At 39.2% G+C, this 21,808-nt stretch overlaps 1 protein-coding gene across 2 annotated transcripts in view; it reads right to left on the minus strand.

Annotated features, from left to right (window-relative positions):
- Positions 1-2,949: 2,949 nt before the first annotated feature.
- The window catches only part of IRF7 (interferon regulatory factor 7), a 32,225-nt gene continuing 13,366 nt past the window's right edge, over positions 2,950-21,808 (minus strand). For both annotated transcript variants that reach the window (XM_063437850.1, XM_063437849.1), the window contains exons 8-12: positions 20,219-20,362; positions 18,898-19,095; positions 17,381-17,773; positions 15,645-15,754; positions 2,950-3,288 (exon numbers count right to left, since the gene is read on the minus strand). In XM_063437850.1, coding sequence (XP_063293920.1) covers positions 3,121-3,288; positions 15,645-15,754; positions 17,381-17,773; positions 18,898-19,095; positions 20,219-20,362 — 1,013 coding nt within the window. In that variant the 3' untranslated portion in view covers positions 2,950-3,120. The remainder of the gene's footprint in view (positions 3,289-15,644; positions 15,755-17,380; positions 17,774-18,897; positions 19,096-20,218; positions 20,363-21,808) is intronic.

Here is a 21,808-nt window from a genome sequence, read left to right on the forward strand (position 1 = left end):
GATTATTCATTTTTGCCCTCTTTATTTACAGGCCTACCGTATCGTCGGTCTCGGCACACCACAAACGACTTGCTCCCTTTATACTATCCTACGCTTATGCCGGATCCTTACTCCATATACGGCTATTTGCCCCTTACACAAGTATTAAGGCCGTTTGGCCTGTATTTGTGGGAGGGGCTTAAATTAATTCACTCCCCTATATAAGGGACACCCCTTACCTGACTCATATCGCTTGAGGTCAGCATCAGAATGACCCTCCCACCCACTCCTCATTTCAACACTTTCTCTTTTCTTTCCATTTACCTTACTTTCTTACTCCTTGGTGGGCCCTCTTTATTTACAGGCCTACCGTATCGTCGGTCTCTGCACACCACAACCGACTTGCTCCCTTTATACTATCCTTTGCTTATGCTGTATCCTTACTCCATATACGGCTATTTGCCCATTACACAAATAAATATATATATCATGTAGTGGGATTGTTCTGAATTATTTACCGGAGAAAAATGCGCCAAATTTCAATAATGGCCTTACAAATAAAGTAGACTTACACAAAAAAAAAATGTACAAAGAAATTTGCTGAACTTCACAAGCAACCTACGAAGCTAAAAGAACGGATTTACTTTGTACATTAAGCCCATACAGGTGAGCCTGAGCACAGCTGATGAGAAAAAAGTAAATAAAGAACTGTTAATAATAATAATAATAATAATAATAATAAGAGGCATTGACCAACAGGTAAAAAAAAAAATATTTGGTAGCTTTTAATTGTTTTGTTCAGAATAAATTTATCTTTGATATATAGCTGTTTTGTTTAACATGTGTATAGTAAATGAAGAAACAAACAAAAAAAGCACACGCCAAAAAAAAAAAGCACACGCCAAAATTTTACAATCTTTGAAACATCAATACCCAAAACCAAATACAATATGTCATGTATAATAGCGGTGAATAAAATGAATCAAAAAAGAAAATACAAATTTTCTGGGTTTTTGTAAGGAAAATGTTGGCATTTTAAGGAAATAAACTTCCCAAAAATTATATCACAATGTATAAATAATAAAAAACTTTTAGGCTTTAAACCTCTTATATGTGCCATAGCCCGGCTAAGACTATAGAGTTGTACTATAGAAGGCATTGCAGTCTATAGCTTTTACCACAGTGTGCACAAAGCCCTCTCTCCCAGGCTGCTAAAATGTAGCCCCTTACTGTACAAGCACCCATGGCTCACAAAGCAAAGGGGGGTTCTTTTTCAATTCCTGTACTGAATGTAGAGTGGATCGTTCATAGAGATATTTGTTCACCCAGCCTATTAATAAAAATTGATTATTGATGCAAATGGCTCTGTCTGAAACTTAATTTGAGTTCCATGGCTAGGCAGTTTGGACACACAACTTGTATCCACAGTCCAACCAAAGGATTTTGCCTTGGTTATTTCGCAACCAAGAACATTATAGATGGTGAACATCAACTTAAATATTATATACATTTTCAGAAAAGTATCATCTGTCTATTCTAGTGATTTTTGAAAAACATCTCTACATATCATGGACAGAAGAAATAAAATGGTGGATACCCTGTGTAGCATGGTTTGCGCTTTAAACATGATTGAATATCAATCAAGGACAAAAATAAATAATATTTGATTGGATATTAAAGTCATTTTCAGTAATTTCACAGGTAAAGGCTGACAAAGGAACATGTCAGTCCTTTTTATTAAATGCAAATTATTTGCACAAGCTGTAACTTATTACAAATGGGCAGTTTTAACAACGTAATTTGCAAGTAGGCTTTCTGCTTGCCTTGAAATTTATTTTTTTAAACCTTTCACTGTCACTAAATATGAGATCAGGCTCTGTATATAATGCTAGCTATTTCAACTCCCTCGTATTTAATGAGCACAATATATATGTATACAATGTATTTTTTAAAGCTATTCTTTAATCATGCAGGCTGATTAAAAAATAAGGAGCATTGTATTGATATAAGCACACAAAATATACAGAACTTACTTTAGATTTAACTGAGAGGAAGGCCTTAAAGGCAAAACGCTGATTTGTTTTTGTATCTATCCACTTAAATGTGGCTCTAAACAGTACACTCATATTTAATTTTTTTTTTTTTTTTAAAGTGTGTAAGTAATTTATTTTTTTTTTTTTATGGCACAAGTCCAGCTTCAATAATACATGCAATGTTAAATTAATTTTACCACGGGAAGTTTTTCCAGGAGTAAGAAAATAAAATCTCAGATAAAAACCGGAGTAACAAAAAAATAAACCAACAAAAAAAAACATCATCATCTTGACATTAGTCTGGAATATATCACTGGATAATTATAAAAAAAAATAAAAACTGTGGTATTGAACATGTATGTTCTTACAGTGGACGGACTCCGTGAAACAGACTATTGGTTATTCATAAACAGCAGTTGTGACACAATCACCATGGAAGCAAATGGAATGTTCTTGCAGATTGCGCCTTGTCCCAGAATTTTCCCCATGAGTGTAAAATAGATTTCTGTGCTTATCATTAGAACATTGCTGCCCAAGGTATACATGCCAAATGTCAGTGGTTAGGGACCTACTATTCTTAGTTAACTTGTCCCATTTTTCTGCACATCAGAGAAAAAGCCAACAATAGCTTCTGAAAAGGGGTTGCCTTGTTCGCTCATGGTACAAGAAGCTCGCATTGTCTTGGCCATAATGCAACAGTAAAGAACACGCGGAATAGGGATTCCATCGGCTATTGATCCCATATGCTACAAATAATTTTCCAGTTCAACACATCTAGAACCTCTGTTACACTTTACTACATTCACTTAACCTCAAAACCATTAAAAAAAGTGGATGGTTAGTTTTAACAACATCTTCTACAAGAACACAAAGTAAAGCATTGGAGAAATAGTGAGAATGTGGACTTTGCTGCCTCGTCCTACATATTTGTTAGGTAATCACAATGGGCTGAAAGCCTAGCAGCCGTATAGTCTGGCGGTTCAACCTATTAACCCAAAAAAACGAATGGACTGAATTATCATACCATAACATAACAAATAATGTTTTAAACAGCATATGGAACCCAGGATCACCTTACATTCTATGGTTATTCAGAACTTGATATCATTTATATCAAACAACTGAAGTCAATGTCCATAGAAGATGCAAAATCAAGTTCATCACAATTTAAACTACTCCCATTGGAGATCTGCAGACTTATATTTTCTTGGTTGAGTGATGAAACTCCTTCTCTCCGTAGCATCTCGTGAGTGTATACACAGAACTGAGGAACAAGCTGTAAAAAATAAATAAATATATATATATATAAATACAAAAAATCAAAAGAAAAAGGCACAGATGGTCAGCAGCAGGTAATACTAAGTCAGTTAACTGCATAGTATTTATAAAAACAGTGGCTGTGGACAATATTCTAAACGTGGAGCAGCCATTTTGAAAGGAAAGAATCTTGTTCTGTCATTAGATGTTCTAAGCACCACCATATATGAAAAAAACAAAAAATACCACTGCCTATACCTTGAGTTTACCAGTTCTAGTACATCTGTTTTTTTGTACATTTTTATTTGGAGCTTAAAGAATTTAAATACAATAGGCTTTGACAGCGCAATTCACATACACAGTACATAAAATTATGGGAGAACACATATATGACTATAAACAACAGCAACACGTATAGAATAATACTACATAGGAATATAAGCAACCCCAAGAATGTTGTGGAGCAAACAGTTTAGTTGTGGAACAGCCCAAGTTCTGCCAGAATATCAAAGTATCTAAATAATGTTTAAGAATATTTCTCTAAGAGGAAGTGAAAGTGACCCCTGGAGCCTTTTCAAATTTGTGTAAAGAACCTGTAATTCTTTGAGACATAACCTTATTCAGACAAATGGGGTTAGGTGACCCAATAGTTCGCACCCATCTGGATCTTCCAATGACTTCCTGGCCACCGCAGTGCACACCTTAGTGGGCAAGAACAATTGTAATATCAAATGCTTTTTTACCCTCTGCATCATGTCTGGGAACCTTTCTAATAAGTAAACTTCAAGTTGGAAAGCAAGGCTAAATGTGGGCAAGACCTTTATTAGTGGGTTCTTAAAATTTTTTTTTATCCTAGCGCAGAAGTCCTGAACCGTTGCCTAATTTCACCCTCAAAATGACTCAGCAGCCTAGTATTATTCTCTTTTAAGGAGTAGGTCTAATGCTAGTGGGTCTAATACCCAGGTTATTTAGTGGAAATTCCTTGCGTAGGGACTCCAGGAGACGCAGAGGGAGTCCCAAGGAAAGTGCCTTTGTTTTGCCCAGGTGGTTTTTATAATATTAAATAGACCCATGTTCGAAGAGGAGGTCCAAAATTTGTGGCATGGATGACTGGGAGTCAGGGAGAAAGAGTAACATGTCATCTGCGAATAAGGCAATATTCTGCTCACCCACAGATGTATATAGGCCTTTAATAGGACACTTGGCTTTAAGTGCACCTACACCCCAACAACTAAAATGAAAAGGGCTCATTCATTTAAAGTTAGATGATTTTGGCAGGTGATCGTGAAATCTTATTAAAACAACTTTCATTGTTCGCAATATTAAAATCAATTGACCCATTTTAAAAAACAGAAACAAAAAAAATTGATAAAGTCCTGAGTATACACATGCAGATAGTCAGTTTAGCCCCTTAAGGACCAAACTTCTGGAATAAAAGGGAATCATGACATGTCACTCATGTCATGTGTCCTTAAGGGGTTAAAGGGCTGCTGAGTTTCTAAAACTACTCTACTTTATGTAATGTATCAAACAGAGTGTCACACAATTGGTTTCTGTTACCGAAATGATAAATTGTATACACATGCATCTTTCTCTCAGATACAATGGGAACGTTTTTTTTTTGTTTGTTTGTTTTTTAAGTAGATACAGCCAGTGTGCAAACTGCAATTAATAAGATATATACAGAAAACCTGCACTTCAGGGTGTATGAAGGTACTAAATTCCTGTTGCTGATATGTAAATAGTAAAAAAAATATTTATTTAAAAAAAACTAAAAAAAAACTTGGCTTTTATTATTCAGCAAATAAAAATAGCGACGTTTCGTTTTTTTTTTACAAAACTTTTATCAGGACATCATCATATAGTGCTTTCTCTGTGTAAACTAACAGCCGCTGCAACTGAAAAAAAAACAGATGGGGACTGAAACACTAGCGATAGTAAATACGTTTAGTATATTTACTTTACTGAAATAATTAACTGCAGCAGGAAGAAAAATGGGCTGCTGACAACTGTGATTTTAGAGTTTACTGTAACTTGCTTAGATAAAGGGATATATTAACTATATATAATATATACATGATATATAAATATATCTTATTATCTCTCATCCATCATCTCATGATCTGACTTGCTCCTGTGAAACCCCTTTGCCTTTATCACCCAGCTCCCACTAGATTGTAAGAGGGCAACTCTATCATTCTGTACATGTATATTAGTTTAGACTCTATGTAATGTCTTTTAAATGTCAGCCTGTCTGTAACATTGTTCTGTTGTCAGTAATGAAAAACTCTAAACAAAAATAATAACCTACAATCCATTGCAGGATAGTCAAACAACGTCTCTGTTATTAGCCCACCTAAGTAATATCCTCTTTCATTTGCAATAAGGACGTTTGCTTGTTTTTTGTTTTTTTTTAAACCTGCTCCAACTACAAAAAAAAAAAATGAAAGAAAATGATATAATAGGTATATAAACCACAAAGAGGGAAAAAACGTCCCTTGGATCCTGAGGTATTTATAGATTTTACACAAAATGTTGGGGGATTTTTAATTTTTGTGTTGCTCACTAATAATTAAAAGTCGTTGTTAGCTGGAGTAATCCCACTTTAAAGCTTCAAATTAAAGGGACATTGTCTACTACAGCTCATTGAAGTGGTCTGGTGCAGTGTTCCAGGTCTCTTAACCATGCAAATGGTAATTATTGTAGTTTTTAATAAACTGCAATAATTATCTTTCTGGGCTAACTCCACCACTAGTGGCGGTCTCCTAGACAGCCACTTCTTGGACTTGCGGTCTTAAGCGACTTTTGGTTGCCTAACTGATGCTGGACATCCTCACGATATGCATGGGGACGTCCAGCATTACCCAGAACCCCATAGGAAAGGCTACTTAAAAGGTATTTTTTTTTCCAGAGGTCATTGGCTTTACAGACGAATACTGCTTTTGGCTCTGTCAACAGTGCTTTGCTCTGTCTCTGTTTGCTTTTGCCTTCAGAAAGGGGTGAAATCAATTTAGCTTTACCTATTCACTTCCTTTTGACATTGATTACTATAGCATCTGTTATGCGTTGAATGAGAAAAAAAAAATTACCATTCAAATGGCCCAGATTTTTCAGCTGATTAAATTATTGCCTCAGGTTTTAAAATTGTTGCGCTATTAACTCAACGTAAAGTCCTTAAAAAAAATAAAATTTAAAAACTCCTAAAACAAAACAAGCATAAAAAAGACATCCTTACAAAAAACACTAGCAAGAATGCTTTACAGTTTGTCTCATTTTAGGAATCAAAGGTTAAACACAGGATTCTAAACATGTGCAGGGGATGGACCAGGGTGATAAACTCAATCCCTTCTCAGGAATAGGAAAGTGAAACTTAGAAGGAGAGTATAAGAGTTTGAGAATGACGAATACCCACACTCTAACCCTGACTTCCTTGGTATAGGAACTAGAGAGAGATTCTGAATTAAATTTGGAAGATTCATCCTTTTTTTCTTAATTTTTCTATTTAATTTGTATTGAAGAGAAATTTCCATACGAATATAGAAAACAAAATTCAACAACAAAGATGTACAGATAAAATAATTTGTGATAAATTCGATGCATATAAAGAGTCCCACAAACTGTAAGTACCCTTATTTTTACTTATTGAAACTTTTGTTTTGGGAGGTTTGGGGGGGGGGGGGGGGAGGGGGGGCACAGATTTGTATAGACACATGATCAGAACTGTCAGTAAAGAGGGTGCTATGCTAAATGGATTTGCAGCCATCTATAGCTTTATATAGTGCGTAAACAGAGCAAGCCATGTTTCAATGAGCTGGTACATTTAGCACAAATTGGTGGTCCTTATTTGGAACAGGTTGAAATCAGCCTTGTTGCAATTCAAATCCAATTCTTCCTGTTTTGTTGATCGGAAAAACTGCCATATGATTCTCAGCCATTAGTTTGTAGATGTCCACAGCATCTGACATGCTTATATTGTTTATTCATCAATATGATGACGACTAGAGAGCTTCATTCATAGATTTTAATAAACTATGTGAATTAGAACAGAATTTTTGTATTCATAACATTCTATAGCATTATGAGCATGCATAGGTTATTGGTAAGACAGCTGAGAACAGTGCACGCATGTTTGTTTATACAAGAGTATATAAACTGTGCAGTTTCGTTTCTCGAGCGTAGCTGGGTGTCAGAGAGAAAACGGACCTGCAAAATCAGCAGTGTTGAAAGCCATGAAAATTAAGGAATAGTTATATAATCAATTTACATGCTCATTCACAAAGATAGATAATGAATCACAACTATATACAAAAACACAGAATAGGCGCTCACTATTACAATTAAGTGATAGGCAGCAGATCAATTGATATATATATATATAATAAGTAGTGTAAAGATAGCACTCCAAAGACATCAGAAATATGGTGAAAAAAAGCTTATCTTTATTCAGGCATCAGCCTAGGTGGATCAACGTTTCAGTTCACTAATGGAACTTTCGTCAGGATCCTGAAGTTTTTTCACCATATTTCTGAAGTCCTTGGAGTGCTATCTTTACACTACTTATTTTATATTTATTGCTGACCAGCACCAGGCCGATTATCTCTTAACAGGAGTGCAAGCATTGGATTATATATATATATATATATATATATATATATACACATCGTCCTATAAGATAAATCTAGACACTGTTTCTTTGTATACATTTGTTGGCACAGTCTACCACTTTTTTTTTTGTCAGAAAATGAATCACAACTAAATTAAAGGGACACTGAGCATAATAACCACTACAGGTTAATATAGTGGTTATGGTGCAAGACATTTTAGAGTGCATATACACAATTGCCAGGGTGTGCACCAACACCCCACAATTGTGTATACGCAATTAGAAACCATTGCAAATTAAAGGGACACTATAGTCACCAGAAAAATTACAACTTAAAGGATCACTATAGGGTCAGGAACACAAACATGCATTCCTGACCCTATAGTGAAAACCCACCATTTAGGTGGCTTACCCCCACCCCCCTTAACCCCCTCAGAATGGGTTAAAACCCACCTTATTTTCAGCTCTCCACGGGTCCGCCGACGCTGGCCCCGCACCCTTGATGACACCAAAAGTGCAAATCGGCAAGGGGGCGGGGCCAAATGCTGTTTTGGACAATCAGCACCTCCTCAAAGAGATGCATTGAATCAATGCATCTCTGTGAGGAAAACTCAGCGTTCCCACGCTGAACGGCAGGGCTGCTCACTGTGCAGCCCTGAGCCAGGAAGCCCCTCCAGTGGCCATCTGAGGAGTGTTACATTGTCCATAGGGGCAATGCCTTTTCTCTGAAGTGCCCTTCGCCACTTGGTCCTGGAGAGGTCTGCTTGCCTGCCTCCTCCCCTGTGACTATGGCCCTGGGGTGTATGGCCCTTTAAAAATGCTATTTGGGCCTATGGACTTGTAAAGGGCTGTGTATGGCCCTTTAAGAACTGTATTGGGGCTTATGGACTTTTATGGGACTGGTGCTGGCAAATTTTTGGGGCATGGTGAAAATCGGGACAATACCCCTTTAAGACGGCATCCCAGACTTGTTTGGGACTATGCCCCTTTAAGACTGTGTCCCCAGTGTCCCCAGACTGGGAAAATTAGTTGTGCATGGCTGTTTCCCACTTGGTTCAGTAAATGGGGCTTACTGAACCAAGTACTGTACAGGCGGACCACCCAGAAGTGGAAGCGTGCAGGCAATTTACCTACCAGGCTGGGAGGTTGCTGTAGATAAATTGCCATCTTCTTTCATTCGCACGCGGTCAGTGGTGTGTGTGTTGCCAAATTCATGGAACTGAAATCGGCTACACATTTCAACGAACACCGCTGACCCTCACCTTCTCCTACACTCAGTTTTCAGCTACAGAGACTAAGTCCCGTTCGGCAGTTTGAACTCACTGCTATACTGAGCCAATTGCGCGAACGGCCCCGTTTGTGCATTCGAATGGGACTTAGTCATTTTTCTGCCTGAAATAGACCGACCGCACAGCCCAAATCCATGGAACTGTTTTGGGAATGAAAATGTGCTTGCGGTCGGTCATAAAGGACTTCCGTCTAACTTTTTATCTACTGGAGGGATTTGTATGATTTTTGAGAGTGTTTATGTTTAAAGTATGCTGATTAATAATATGTGATTGGATGATGAAGATTAGATGTATAGTTTTAAAGTTACAGTGTATGTGTAAAAAGTATATTTTTCCTGCCTGTAATAATTACATTAACCCATTGTGTTCAGTAATTATATCACAGGCAGAGGGGAGTGTTTGTGTGTAATTGCTGGGAGTGTTTTATTGTAATGTATGTATTTTATTGGTTGTTTTACAAAACCCTTGTAAAATGGGCATTAAAGCAGAATGTTTGATTAAAACTTTAGTTCTTCTTGACCCTCAACACGTAGTCTAGTCTCGTGATTGGAGGGGACAGCTATACTCACACTGGGGATTGCTATGCTCTGCATACTTCCCTGAGCTTTAATCACTTAGCTCTTTTAAGAGCTTTTTCCTGATACGCTCTCCTGGAGTAGAGGTCTTTCCCACACGGTCCTGGAGGACAGAAGCTGATCCAGGGTGGACAGAAGACTCCAGTTAAGCTACGGCTGTTGTGGAGTCTGCGGTGGTTGTGGTGTCCGGTGCGGTGCTTGTGGTCCTCAGCGCAGGCTAGGAAGCGTCCATCAACGGAAGGTACTCGGTCGGAGTACGGGAGTTCCGTTACAACAGTGTTTACATGAAAATGCCTAAAGGGAGCTATTATACTCACCAGAACAACTACATTAAGCTGTATGCTGTTTAATGTAGTTGTTCTGGTGAATATAATCATTGCCTTCAGGCATTTTCATGCAAACACTGCCTATTCAGAGAAAAGGTAGTGTTTACATTGCCCCCTAGGCAGGGACATATTAGCTGCGAGGGAAACAAGGCATTTGCCTTGGGCGGCACTTTCCAGGGGGCGGCCTTTTTTGCCGCCCCCTGGAAAGTGCCGCCCAAGGCAAATGCACAGGCAAATGTCTTGTTAGCCTGGCGGCTAACTGACAATCCATGTGGGCGGCGCTGGCGAGGGAGCACTGATTAGTGAGCTCTCTGCTCAGCTCCCTCGCGCGCTGCAGAGTGATGCCGGGAGGCGGAATCTGAACAGGAGGATCAGTGCTCCCTCGCCGCCCAGCAGCCCCACTGGACCCCAGGGAAACGAGAATCCACCCCAGCATTCCCAAAGGTAAGAAGTCTGGGTAGGTTAAATAAAAAACAAAACAAAAAAACTGTGAGTGTGTTAGTGTGTGAGTCTGTTAGCTAGTGTATTTGTGTCTGTCAGTGAATGTGTGTGTGTGTGTGTGTATTTAGAAGGAAGGAGGAGCGTCTGAGTTTTGTCATGCCTAGGGCAGCACAAAAACAGGATACACCACTGCCCCTAGGGACACCTCTAAGTGACCACTCCTCAGATGGCCACTGGAGGTGCTTCCTGGAACAGTGCTGCCGTTTAGCGTCTCCAGGCTTTGCATGGAGACGCTGAATTTTCCTCATAGAGATGCTGATTAGCCAATATGTCTTTGGCCCTGCCCCCATCACGCCTCCCTGCCAATTTCAGTCAATCCAATGCTTTCTCCAAGGAGGCGGATCGGGGGCAGGGCCAGCGGACCCGCGCAATGCTGGAAATAAGGTGAGTTTTAACATTTTCTAAGGGGGCAAGCCACCTAAATAGTGTATTAAATAGATAATAAGGAATGGTGAGTGCGCTTACAATAAATAAAATACAGTGTTTATCACACTTAAAAAATCTGAAGGGCATATAACACGTTTGATTAAAATGCAATAATACCAAAGTGCTATAGTGCTTTAAGAGATTTACAAAATATGTGAAGTGCCAAAGTGCATATATGTGCAGACAAGGGATATCCAATATAAATAAAAAAAGGACTGATATACTTGCAGAGCTTCTGGGACAAAAAATACACGGCTCTGTAGAGTCCTTTTTTTATTTATATTGGATTTCCTTTGTCTGCACATATATGCACTTTGGCACTTCACATATTTTGTAAATCTCTTAAAGCACTATAGCACTTTGGTATTATTGCATTTTAATCAAACGTGTTATATGCCCTTCAGATTTTTTAAGTGTGATAAACACTGTATTTTATTTATTGTAAGCGCACTCACCATTCCTTATTATCTATTTAGCACTTAGGAGATCTCACCAGGACTCCCAGTGAGTTGCATCTATTTGTTTCTATTTATATTGTGTATGCTCGCTATACATATATATTTTCCTCCTTTTGCGCCATTTAACCTTCTGTCGATATAAATAGTGTATTAAACACTATAGGGTCAGGAATACATGTTTGTGTTTGTGTTCCTTTAAATTAGTTCCTGGCAAACAAATTTAGTTTGCAATGATTTTGCTGATAGCAGAACTAGTGCTACCTTTCAGGCAGCAGATCTGTTGAGCTCCCCCAGGCAGCACCGGCCAGCCGAGAGATCTAGATATATTCCTGCATGGTGCCCCGAGCTGCTCACTCTGCAGGCTGTGTTCTACCTGAGAGCAGCGCTCAGCAAATTCTCCCTCCCAGTCAGAGACGGATTCTGAGGGGTCTGCTCACATCCAGAGGGTAGATTCATCTGGCAGGTCACCAGACCACCAGGAATAAGGATCAGAGCCTCCCTCCTTGCTAAAATGTAACCAGAAGGGGGGTTCAACTATAAATAGATAAAAAGACATAAAATTAAAAAAAGGCGAGCACACACTCAGCCTGTCACAACACCCCCACACACATAGACACCCTGCCACATCATCCCCCCACACACTCAGCCGCCATGTCACAGTCACTTTCCGCACTTATCCTCACACACAGTTACATTGCCAAAGTGACCCTGTCACACTCACTTTAATGCAGTCACCCTATCATGTCACATTCATCCTGTTGCAGTCACCATGTCACAACCACTCTACCACAGTCACCCTCATAAACACACAGGCACCACCCCACAGACAGTAATGCTCATTCCCACACAACCACCCCTCACACAGTTCCCCCGTAAACACAATGCCCATAGCAAGACCACAAGTACAATAGTATTACCACCACATTGTGTCATACCAGGGGGATTCCTATAGGAAATATGTCTGTTTTCATACATGTTGCAGAGGCAGACATGTGTTCCTGGAGAGCTAAGAGTTTCATGCAATCAGCACTCTTTGAAGTAAGTTAAGTTCACATACTGGTGAAGGACACAATTTTGCCCACAGGAACTGCCATCATTAGTTCGTTAACTTCCTTCCTACATAATGTAGACCCTCCATTATACTTTCAAAAAGTAACGATTGTCAAAAAACAAAACAAAAAAAACGTCCTTCCTACGTACTATCGAGAAACAATAGTCAAACACCTCTCCCGCAGCATTTTGAACTCAAACCTACTCGTAACATGGCTAGAAAGTATTTTAATATTGGTGCAGTTGACTACCTAATACATTTTGAAAACTCTCAGGGATATTCACTAATCTCTGGCTCCATAGTAAATGGAGTAAAAGCATGTGGTGCTGTACAGGGCCCATTCGTAATGCTAAATACAGATATTGCCCAAAATATTTACCAATGTCCGTACTTTACAGAGAAGGCTCTGAATGAGCCTAATTATAGTATGGATTTCAACCTGACCAAACACTGCTAGAAGTCTAAAATACAGACCTTAATTATAAAAATCGAAACTATTTGCTCAAAGCTAAACAACTCTCGGTTCTGCAAGGTGGTTTATTTATTTATTTTTTTAAATTCTTTATTTTTTTGTTGTGCATGAAGTATCAGTATGCCTGCTCTGCCCCAACAGCAGTCGCAAGTTGTATGGTAACAGGCATAACAGCATGGCATTGCATAAGAATAAACCGCACATTTTTTGGGGGGAGTGAGTTAAGAGGACATTAAAACTGTGGATTTACCATAACATATGAAACATAAGAGTTTTTCTAGGTTTCAGCAGCAGATTGTATGAGAGTAGCGTCACTAAAACATGCATGGAGATTGGTGGCGCTATGGGCTTAAACAGTGAGGGTTAATATATACTTAGGCATGTAGTTCAGTGCAACACGTGGATCCACATACTGCGCAATATGGAGCTCACGGTTATTGGTAGTAAGTCCGGGTTTTTCACCCTACACCTGATGCGTGTATGGTGTTGCTGGCGTGATGGACTTTGGTCAGGTCTCCGACAATGTCTCCTTGCCAGGCCCTTCTCAAGGTGAGCCCCCATGGGCCGAGTGCTTTAGCTCTACGGTGGGTTGTTGCGGGGTCCTGGGATACCCCTGCGTGGCATAGTCTCTTGGGTGGCATGGTGAGCTTTGGGCCCATCTGGAAGCCTGAATGGGGTACCTTCTGGCTGGGCCGGTGCTTGAGAGTGTGGCAGGGTTCCATTGGATTGGTTTTGTGGCGGTTAGGTTTAGATTTCCGCCGGATCATCCGTACTCTCCTCGGTTCAAGCTGCTCTATGGCCTTGTCTGGGGGTTACTGACTGCCGTGCTGGCTCTTGTGTGGTCTTTGCAGGCGACACCTCTTTGGTATCCTTGTGGAGGGCGAGTTTGGCCCAGAAAGCTATCAGTAGGCGGTCAATCCTCTCTGCTAGTGGGGGCAGTGTGGTGCTGGGCGCAAGGCTGCACATGGCGTCCACCATGATTTTCCCCGCTTGTTCTGTCGTGCAGGTAGGGTCAGGTCGACTCTTTGATGCTGGCTCGTCGCTTGTGGTTGCCGGGATGACCCCAGCCGGCATGGGGGGAGGGGGAGGGGAAGGTAGAGTTTCCCAGGGAGACCTCCAGCTTGAAAGGCTGCTGCAGTGGAGGCATCGGCCATCTCCCTCGTGCCGCCTGATCAGGCCCTCCGTAGGCCTCGGGTCAATACCCTGTGAGAGACTGTCGCTTGCGGTCGGATCTCCTGGCTTTTGTTGCCGCTTTGGAAGACCCTTTCGGCTGGGGCTGTTGAGCAGGCACTTTTGAGGGCTTTTTCTCAATTATTTCAGTGCGTTTTCCCCTTGGTGCCCATGTAGTGTGCGACCGCTCGGCATGGCTGCCAGGCTCCGGCCCCCGCAAGGTGTTTTTTTTAATAGGCAAGAGAGCTCAGCCCCATGGGCTGTTCTGAAAGGGTTCTAATCTCAAATGTCCACTAACCCACATACAGCACACACACATATATTTTGCCAGGTTATACTTTCTGATCTCAATTTGAAGAAGCCTAAGGGCGAAACGCATTGTGGTATTTTAATATAACAGTATTTTTTAATAAAGGTATTTTTGCCTCTTTCTGTCTGCGAGTTAGCCACTTTACTTTTTTAGGATATTTGCATCCTTTTTACCTGGTACCAGATCCTTTTAATTTTCCTGTGAAGATATTACTCCAAAGAATCCTTGGTGGGGATTATACCACTCAAGCTGTATTCATTGAGCAGTCAGCCTGCTCAATCAAATGTGAGTAACCACATGATATTGTATTATTATTATTTTTATATTGTAAGCACTACTGCTGTTTTTTATATTTTCATATGGTCCCTACATCAAGCAAGACTACAAACACTTCACGTATCCTATAAGTGGGGATTGTACCACTGTACGCCATCCACACTAGAGCTAAGTAGATAGCTCTATTAAACGTGAGTAGGACCATATAGATCTTCTATACTGTATCCAGATCCTACTTGGGACATACTGCACCATATATCACATTGAGGAATACTCCTACTAGCAAGACTGTGTCCACCTTTCTATAGACAGGTTTCACTTTGGACCTCCCTACCCCATAGACATTTTCCAGACTATCTTGGACTTTTACTTATTGTGTACTTATTCTGCTATTTTATTTTGCTATATTTGATACCAGATAATTATTGAATTTTTTTTGTTTTAGTGGCGCTACCTTTCCTTCTACTGTTTATGTTATAGGGCCTGTAAGGGAGCCCTATTTTTAGGTGTGCTGCCGTTACCTTGTTTTGTGTTATCTAGATAGAGTGCTGATCCTTTTCTGTACTACTCTGTAACACATATATAGCAGATATTCTGGTTTTAAAATGAATGGATTCCTAGACATCTTTATATCATAAATATTTCCTCACAAAGTCTAGAGCCGTCCCTGTTCATAGTGATGGCACGATTTTGGGAGGTGTAATATGACTGGGAAACAGGTGTCGCTAGGTGGAAAATGGAACTGAAAATGGCAAATGAGTTTGGAAGCGGCTTAGAAGAAATAAGGTAATGTTGTATGAAAAATAAACACACACACAAAACTATTGTTACTTTGTTTTTTCTTCATTGACGCTCTTGAATCCCTGATCTCTGTCAACATAAGGAACGAAAAACGTTCTTAGCAAGATCAATGCTTACCTTTACAAGCACCAGTTTTCTCATTATGGGGTTTTCCAGAATCTGCCCAAATGACATGTATATAGTGTAATCCGGGGAACTGCCTTTATTGTCTTTATAATCTTTCAATTCTGGAAACAAACACAATCTATATTGGTTCATGTAACTTGGTTAGAGCCAAATTAACTTGAGAGGTTGCATAACCATTTATACAGAATTCAGTCAGGAAGTGGCATTCCTATAACTAACTCTCTGCAATTAAGAATTTAACTAGTTATTTATTTAGATCTATGGAACCTTTTTGCTTAAAATTCTTATACAAGATCAAGCAACACTTTCAGGTTTTGCCCTAAGTGAGAAATGATATAAATTAAACGTGATTGGTCAAAATAGCAGACTAAGCTAAATTCTCCAAGTCAATTCTGTTTAAAGTTTGGCTAGTCACAGCCTGTATGAAAACAAAATGGTTTCATTTTAGTTCAGATCTTAACTTACTTTACACTTAGCTCTGTAAATTCAACTTTAATTACACACATGAGGCTCCTGCAGGCTCTAGCAAAATTATAAATTAAACCGATTGTGCAATAAAGGAAGTTTAAACATGAGAGCTATTTGTACAGGAAGTGTTTAAGAAGGCTGAGCCAGCCACATGCAGTGAGGTGTGACTATGGCTATATAAACAAATTGACTTAATACCTAAGAGGCAGAGAATTGAGCAGTGAGACGGCAAAGGCATAATCTATGAACCAAAACAACTTTTTTTATGCAGGCTTGTGAGTCAGCCAGGGGAGGTATGGCTTGAGCTACATAAATAGAAGCAAAAGTCTTTTAACTCCTAAATGAACAGTGAGACTGCAGGGACATGATGTATACACCATAACTGCTATAAGTTGTTTTAGTGCCTATAGTATCCCTCTAAATACGTTAAACACATGGATCTTGAACCATTGAATATTTGCATAAATTAGTTTTTAAATGAAAGAAACCATACCATAATACATTATGCTGCCATTTTAAAACAGAACTTTAAAATGTTCCATAGAAATCCTTTATACTGTATTGAAATCCCACTGGAAGTATATTAGAAGTAAAAAGTAGGCAGTAGCCTCTGACAATGTTATCTCAGAGCATTTAGAAGCAATATGGTGTCATAGAAATGGGACGACTACAGATCAATATATGTTCTCATCCCCTTAAGAGCCACTATGGGTCCTTTTCATAAGATCCCAGAAGCTGCCAGCCAGGGTAATTAATAACATTTATGTCACTAATGTAAGTAGTTGAAAGTGTACCAAACTGGGTCTATTTATTATCTAACTTAGGCCTTGATTTATTATTTTTGTTTTAGATTTTCAAAGGATTTAATATTTTGAAAAATATTTGAATTATATTGATTATCCATTTATTACATTTTTATATTTTGAAAAAAAAATTAATAATTACAAAGTGTAATAAAAAATATTACGTTATTTGAAAAGCTTATCCAAAATTATTTAATTGAGGCCTTAACGGACAGTGGAAAGAAGCTTGGCTGAGTTCATGTTTCAATATATGAGTGCTACTTGGCTGAGTTCATGTTTCAATATATGAGTGCTATTACATCAGAACCAAACATCATGTCTGAACTGTCAGGGCAAAAAAAAAATGACCTTGTTTTTAAATGAGTTACACATCAGTTTTAATAGAAAAAGAGCGCCCTAAATAGCCTACCAGGATAGTAAGACAATACATGCAGCATTGTCACCATTTGAACTTACCATTTCTAAATTGATTAAAGTCAAAGATCTCACTCTGGATCGCCCTGGACAGAATATTTGCTTCGGTATTATTGGTAGAGGATTCAACACCTTCAGACTTGGACCAATAAACCCTTGACTTGCCATGCCGTGTGGCATACAGCTTAAAGTCCATGCTATTGACCTCAAGGTGAAGCCCGCCTTGTACATTCTCAAGTATAGTATTTGTATGTCTGATCTGGGTCTGATCCACCAACTTTTCAGTGGAAGGTAAATAGACTAGATCAACAGATTCTAGCGCTTGATTGGCTTCTTCAAATGTTATGACAAATTTTTTGGTAACGTTTTGCTTTAAAACTAGTTTTCCTTTGTAGAATACTGTGACTTCCCATTCTGTTAAGTGTGGAATCCGTCCTACAAGAAAATGGAAGAAATTATTAAAATATATAGTATAAGATATAGCTATAAGCATGATAGCTCGGCTCAATAATGCCTTATAATGTTAAAGGGACACTATAGTCACCAGAACAACTACAGCTTATTGTCTTGTATAATCAGACCCTTCAGGTGTTTTGCAGTAAACACTTTTTTTCAGAGAAAATGCAGTATTTACATTACAGCCTAGGGATTACTGGCCACTCCACAGAGGACTAGAGATGCTTCCTGGGGCAGTGATGCACCCTGTACAGCACTGCCATTCAGTGTTTCCTCATAGAGATGGATTGATTTAATACATCTCTATGAGTAGATGCTGATTGGCCAGGGCCATGTTTGACTTGTGCTGGCTCTGTCCCTGATCAGCCTCCTTAACAAACTGAGCCAATCCAATGCTTTTCTATGAGAAAGCTTTGTGATTGGCTTAGATTATTACTTCTGATGATGTCAGCCACGGAGGCAGATCAGTGGCTGAGCAGGCAGCAGTAGACTGGAATAAGGGTCAGGAATACATGTTTGTGTTCTTGATCCTATAGTATTCCTTTAAATTCTACGCTTGCACAACCATAACAATGAGAGCTGTAATGTGTTAGATTTACCAAGTCATAAAAAGTGGAGAGAAAAAACAACAGCAAAAAACCCAACAAAAAAAAACAACCTTTCGTAATGTATCTGCTTGAGTTTCACTAGTATGTACATGTGCCCCATTGTGTCAAGAGTAAAAGGTGTTGACTTGCATATTTTATAACTGTAAAAAAGACCCATTAACTCAATTTATGTTGGTAGATGCAGGTATAGGAAATGTAGATATAAATAAAAAACAAATAAAAAAAAGATACATTTTGAGATTACTTGGAAATTGCAAAAAAAAAATTATGGATTGTACAAGTACGATAGATATGGAAGCAAGTATTAATTAGTATTAATTAGCGTCCCAGGTAAAAAAAATACAAAGTGGGAGCAATGTTGGCTGGAATTATTCTAGGCAGGTAGGAATAGTGGATCATGAAAAGGATATGTTGTGGTAGAACCTTTTGACTTTATATCCTAGTAGCTTAGGTGTGAGTAGATGTTCATCCTTTAAATAATATAAGTCAACTTACTTTGGTGATGAGACAATGCACATGTGTTTTCTCCATGCAAATGAGCTTCAGCATTGCTAGCCATTCTGGGAACCTGTTCAACCACATGCTCCTCTGTTTGATGGACAGATTCTGAGTCTGGTCTGAAGACTTGGGCCACATGTGTGACATTCTCTGAATATCCATTGTGAAAAGGGCTATACGTCTGGTGCGTTGTACCTGTTCAGAAATTAAATTTGAGTCAGCATAAAAACATAGTTTTTTCAAACTTACATACTTACATTTGATAGACTCCTAACCTCAATATCTGAGGAAAGGGATTTAGGGGTGATTATTTCTGATGACTTAAAGGTAGGCAGACAATGTAATAGAGCAGCAGGAAATGCTAGCAGAATGCTTGGTTGTATAGGGAGATGTATTAGCAGTAGAAAGAGGGAAGTGCTCATGCCATTGTACAGAACACTGGTGAGAACTCACTTGGAGTACTGTACACAGTACTGGAGACCATATCTTCAGAAGGATATTGATACCTTAGAGAGAGTTCAAAGAAGGGCTACTAAACTGGTTCATGGATTGCAGGATAAAACTTACCAGGAAAGGTTAAAGGATCTTAACATGTATAGCTTGGAGGAAAGACGAGACAGGGGGGATATGATAGAAACATTTAAATACATAAAGGGAATCAACACAGTAAAGGAGGAGACTATATTTAAAAGAAGAAAAACTACCACAACAAGAGGACATAGTCTTAAATTAGAGGGGCAAAGGTTTAAAAATAATACCAGGAAGTATTACTTTACTGAGAGGGTAGTGGATGCATGGAATAGCCTTCCATCTGAAGTGGTAGAGGTTAACACAGTAAAGGAGTTTAAGCATGCGTGGGATAGGCATAAGGCTATCCTAACTATAAGATAATGCCAGGGACTAATGAAAGTATTTAGAAAACTGGGCAGACTAGATGGGCCGAATGGTTCTTATCTGCCGTCACATTCTATGTTTCTATGTTTCTATGTAGCTACGAGGCATTTATATTTTACAGATTAAGCGAGTCATATGTAACTTTGAAGTAAGTCTACTGCAATTTATTTTCCATGCAGGAACTCCTGATTTGTAGATTAGTCTAGCCAGTACCTTTTTTTTTTTTCGATCTGTCTCATTTTTAAGATAACTAGTTGATATATAGCCTGCACAGATGAGCATGCTTCAATCAAGATACTAACTCCTGAGTAAGGAAGCGTGATGTATTGTAATTTGATACAAGTGATTTTGCCAATTACTAATTTTTCTTTTGCGCCTATTCATTTATGTGGGTTTTTATGTTGTATGTATAAATTGAACTTACCAGGGTGAGGAAATAATGTGCTGACTTTTTGGGTTGCCAGGGTCATAGAGCCATTGGGCATAGGGTCACCGCTCTCTGTGTATTGGTATACTGGTTCTTGTGAAAATCTATTATGTGGGTATATTTGTGTATTTTCCTGCACATCTGAAAAGAGAGAATGAGTTTATTTTTTTTTTAATTCTTTATTTTTCGATTCGACAGGAGCAACAAATATACAGGGTAGGGTTTGCTTGCACAGAAGCCAACAATAGTATTACAATAGCATGCAAAAATATACTGCAAAACCCCCCTGAGATCCCATAGCAACACATCCGTGTCTTTCGTCTCCCGTCGAGGGTTTTATAGGTCTCAGGCATACATCAATTGTCCCAAAGGAGTTCTAATACGGAATCTAACCGGGCAGCTCTAGCTCTCCTCTCTCCCCTATCACGCCGATCATGCCTGAGAAGATTTATTAAGAAAAAAATAACAAAGTAGAAGAAAGGTAGAAGGAAGAGAAGTGACCTTCCTTTTAGAATAGGTAGAAGTAGGAAAGAAAGTAAGAGAGAAGAGAAAAAGGTGTGGTGAGAGAGAATGAGTTTAGATGAAAAATATTAATGGTTGAAATCTTTTTATAGTTATATGCTTCATTAATTTCCATTCACTATACACATGGGGAGAAGCAGTGATTCCTATTCTCAATCTCACTTGCAGTATAGCTTAGCAGCATCTTCTTAAGGGGAAATGATTATATTTAGAAATGCCTCGAAGTCAGATATATAAGGTTAAATGATTTATTTTTTATTTTTTTTTAAATACACAAACCACAATTATTCTATGCATTGGGGCTGATGAGTACTAAAGTCATTTCAAATGTGCACATATCTATATAGAGATTATCTCTATATATAGGTGCACTGCACAGTAGCAGAACTACCGCTCATGCAGCAAATGTGGCTGTACCTAAGGGGACCCATCGGAAGACCCATGCACTTAGGGCCACCCGATGGGCATATGTCTTAAGGGGCCTGGTAGTATGCTGTGGATCTCTACTTGTGCGACCAGGCCCCTTTAATGATGATAGCAGTGCTGGGAGGAAATGAACGTCGGTCACTTCCACCCAGCTAACACCTGCACGGGAAGGGGGAGGCACAGGACAAGACAGAGAGGAGGGGAGAGCCAGACTCTGACTCACAACAGTCCCAGCCAGCAGAAGCCACCCTCCCGAATCCAAAAGGTAATAAAACAGGGGAGTGGCAAAAAAATGACCAACATGTGTTTGTCAGTGTGTCTGTTGATCTATCTGTGTGTCAGTGTGTACCTGAGTGTATGTGTGTGTATCTGTGTTCGTGTAATTCTGTGTGTCAGTGTGCACCTGAGTGTATGCGTGTGTATGTATATCTGTGTGTAACTATGTGTCAGTATGTGTATATCTGTTGGTAATTGTGACAGTACTGCAACTGCAACAGTAGTGCAACAGTAGTGCAACTGTGTGTATCTGTGCATGTAACTGTGTGTTGGTGTGCCTGTGTATTTGCATGTGTCAGTGTGTGTGTTTGCGTATCTATGTGTGTGCATGCATCTATTTTTATGTTTATATCAGTGTGTGTG

This window comes from Pelobates fuscus, chromosome 12 (assembly GCF_036172605.1).
Source record: "Pelobates fuscus isolate aPelFus1 chromosome 12, aPelFus1.pri, whole genome shotgun sequence".
Taxonomy (NCBI): Eukaryota; Metazoa; Chordata; class Amphibia; order Anura; family Pelobatidae; genus Pelobates; species Pelobates fuscus.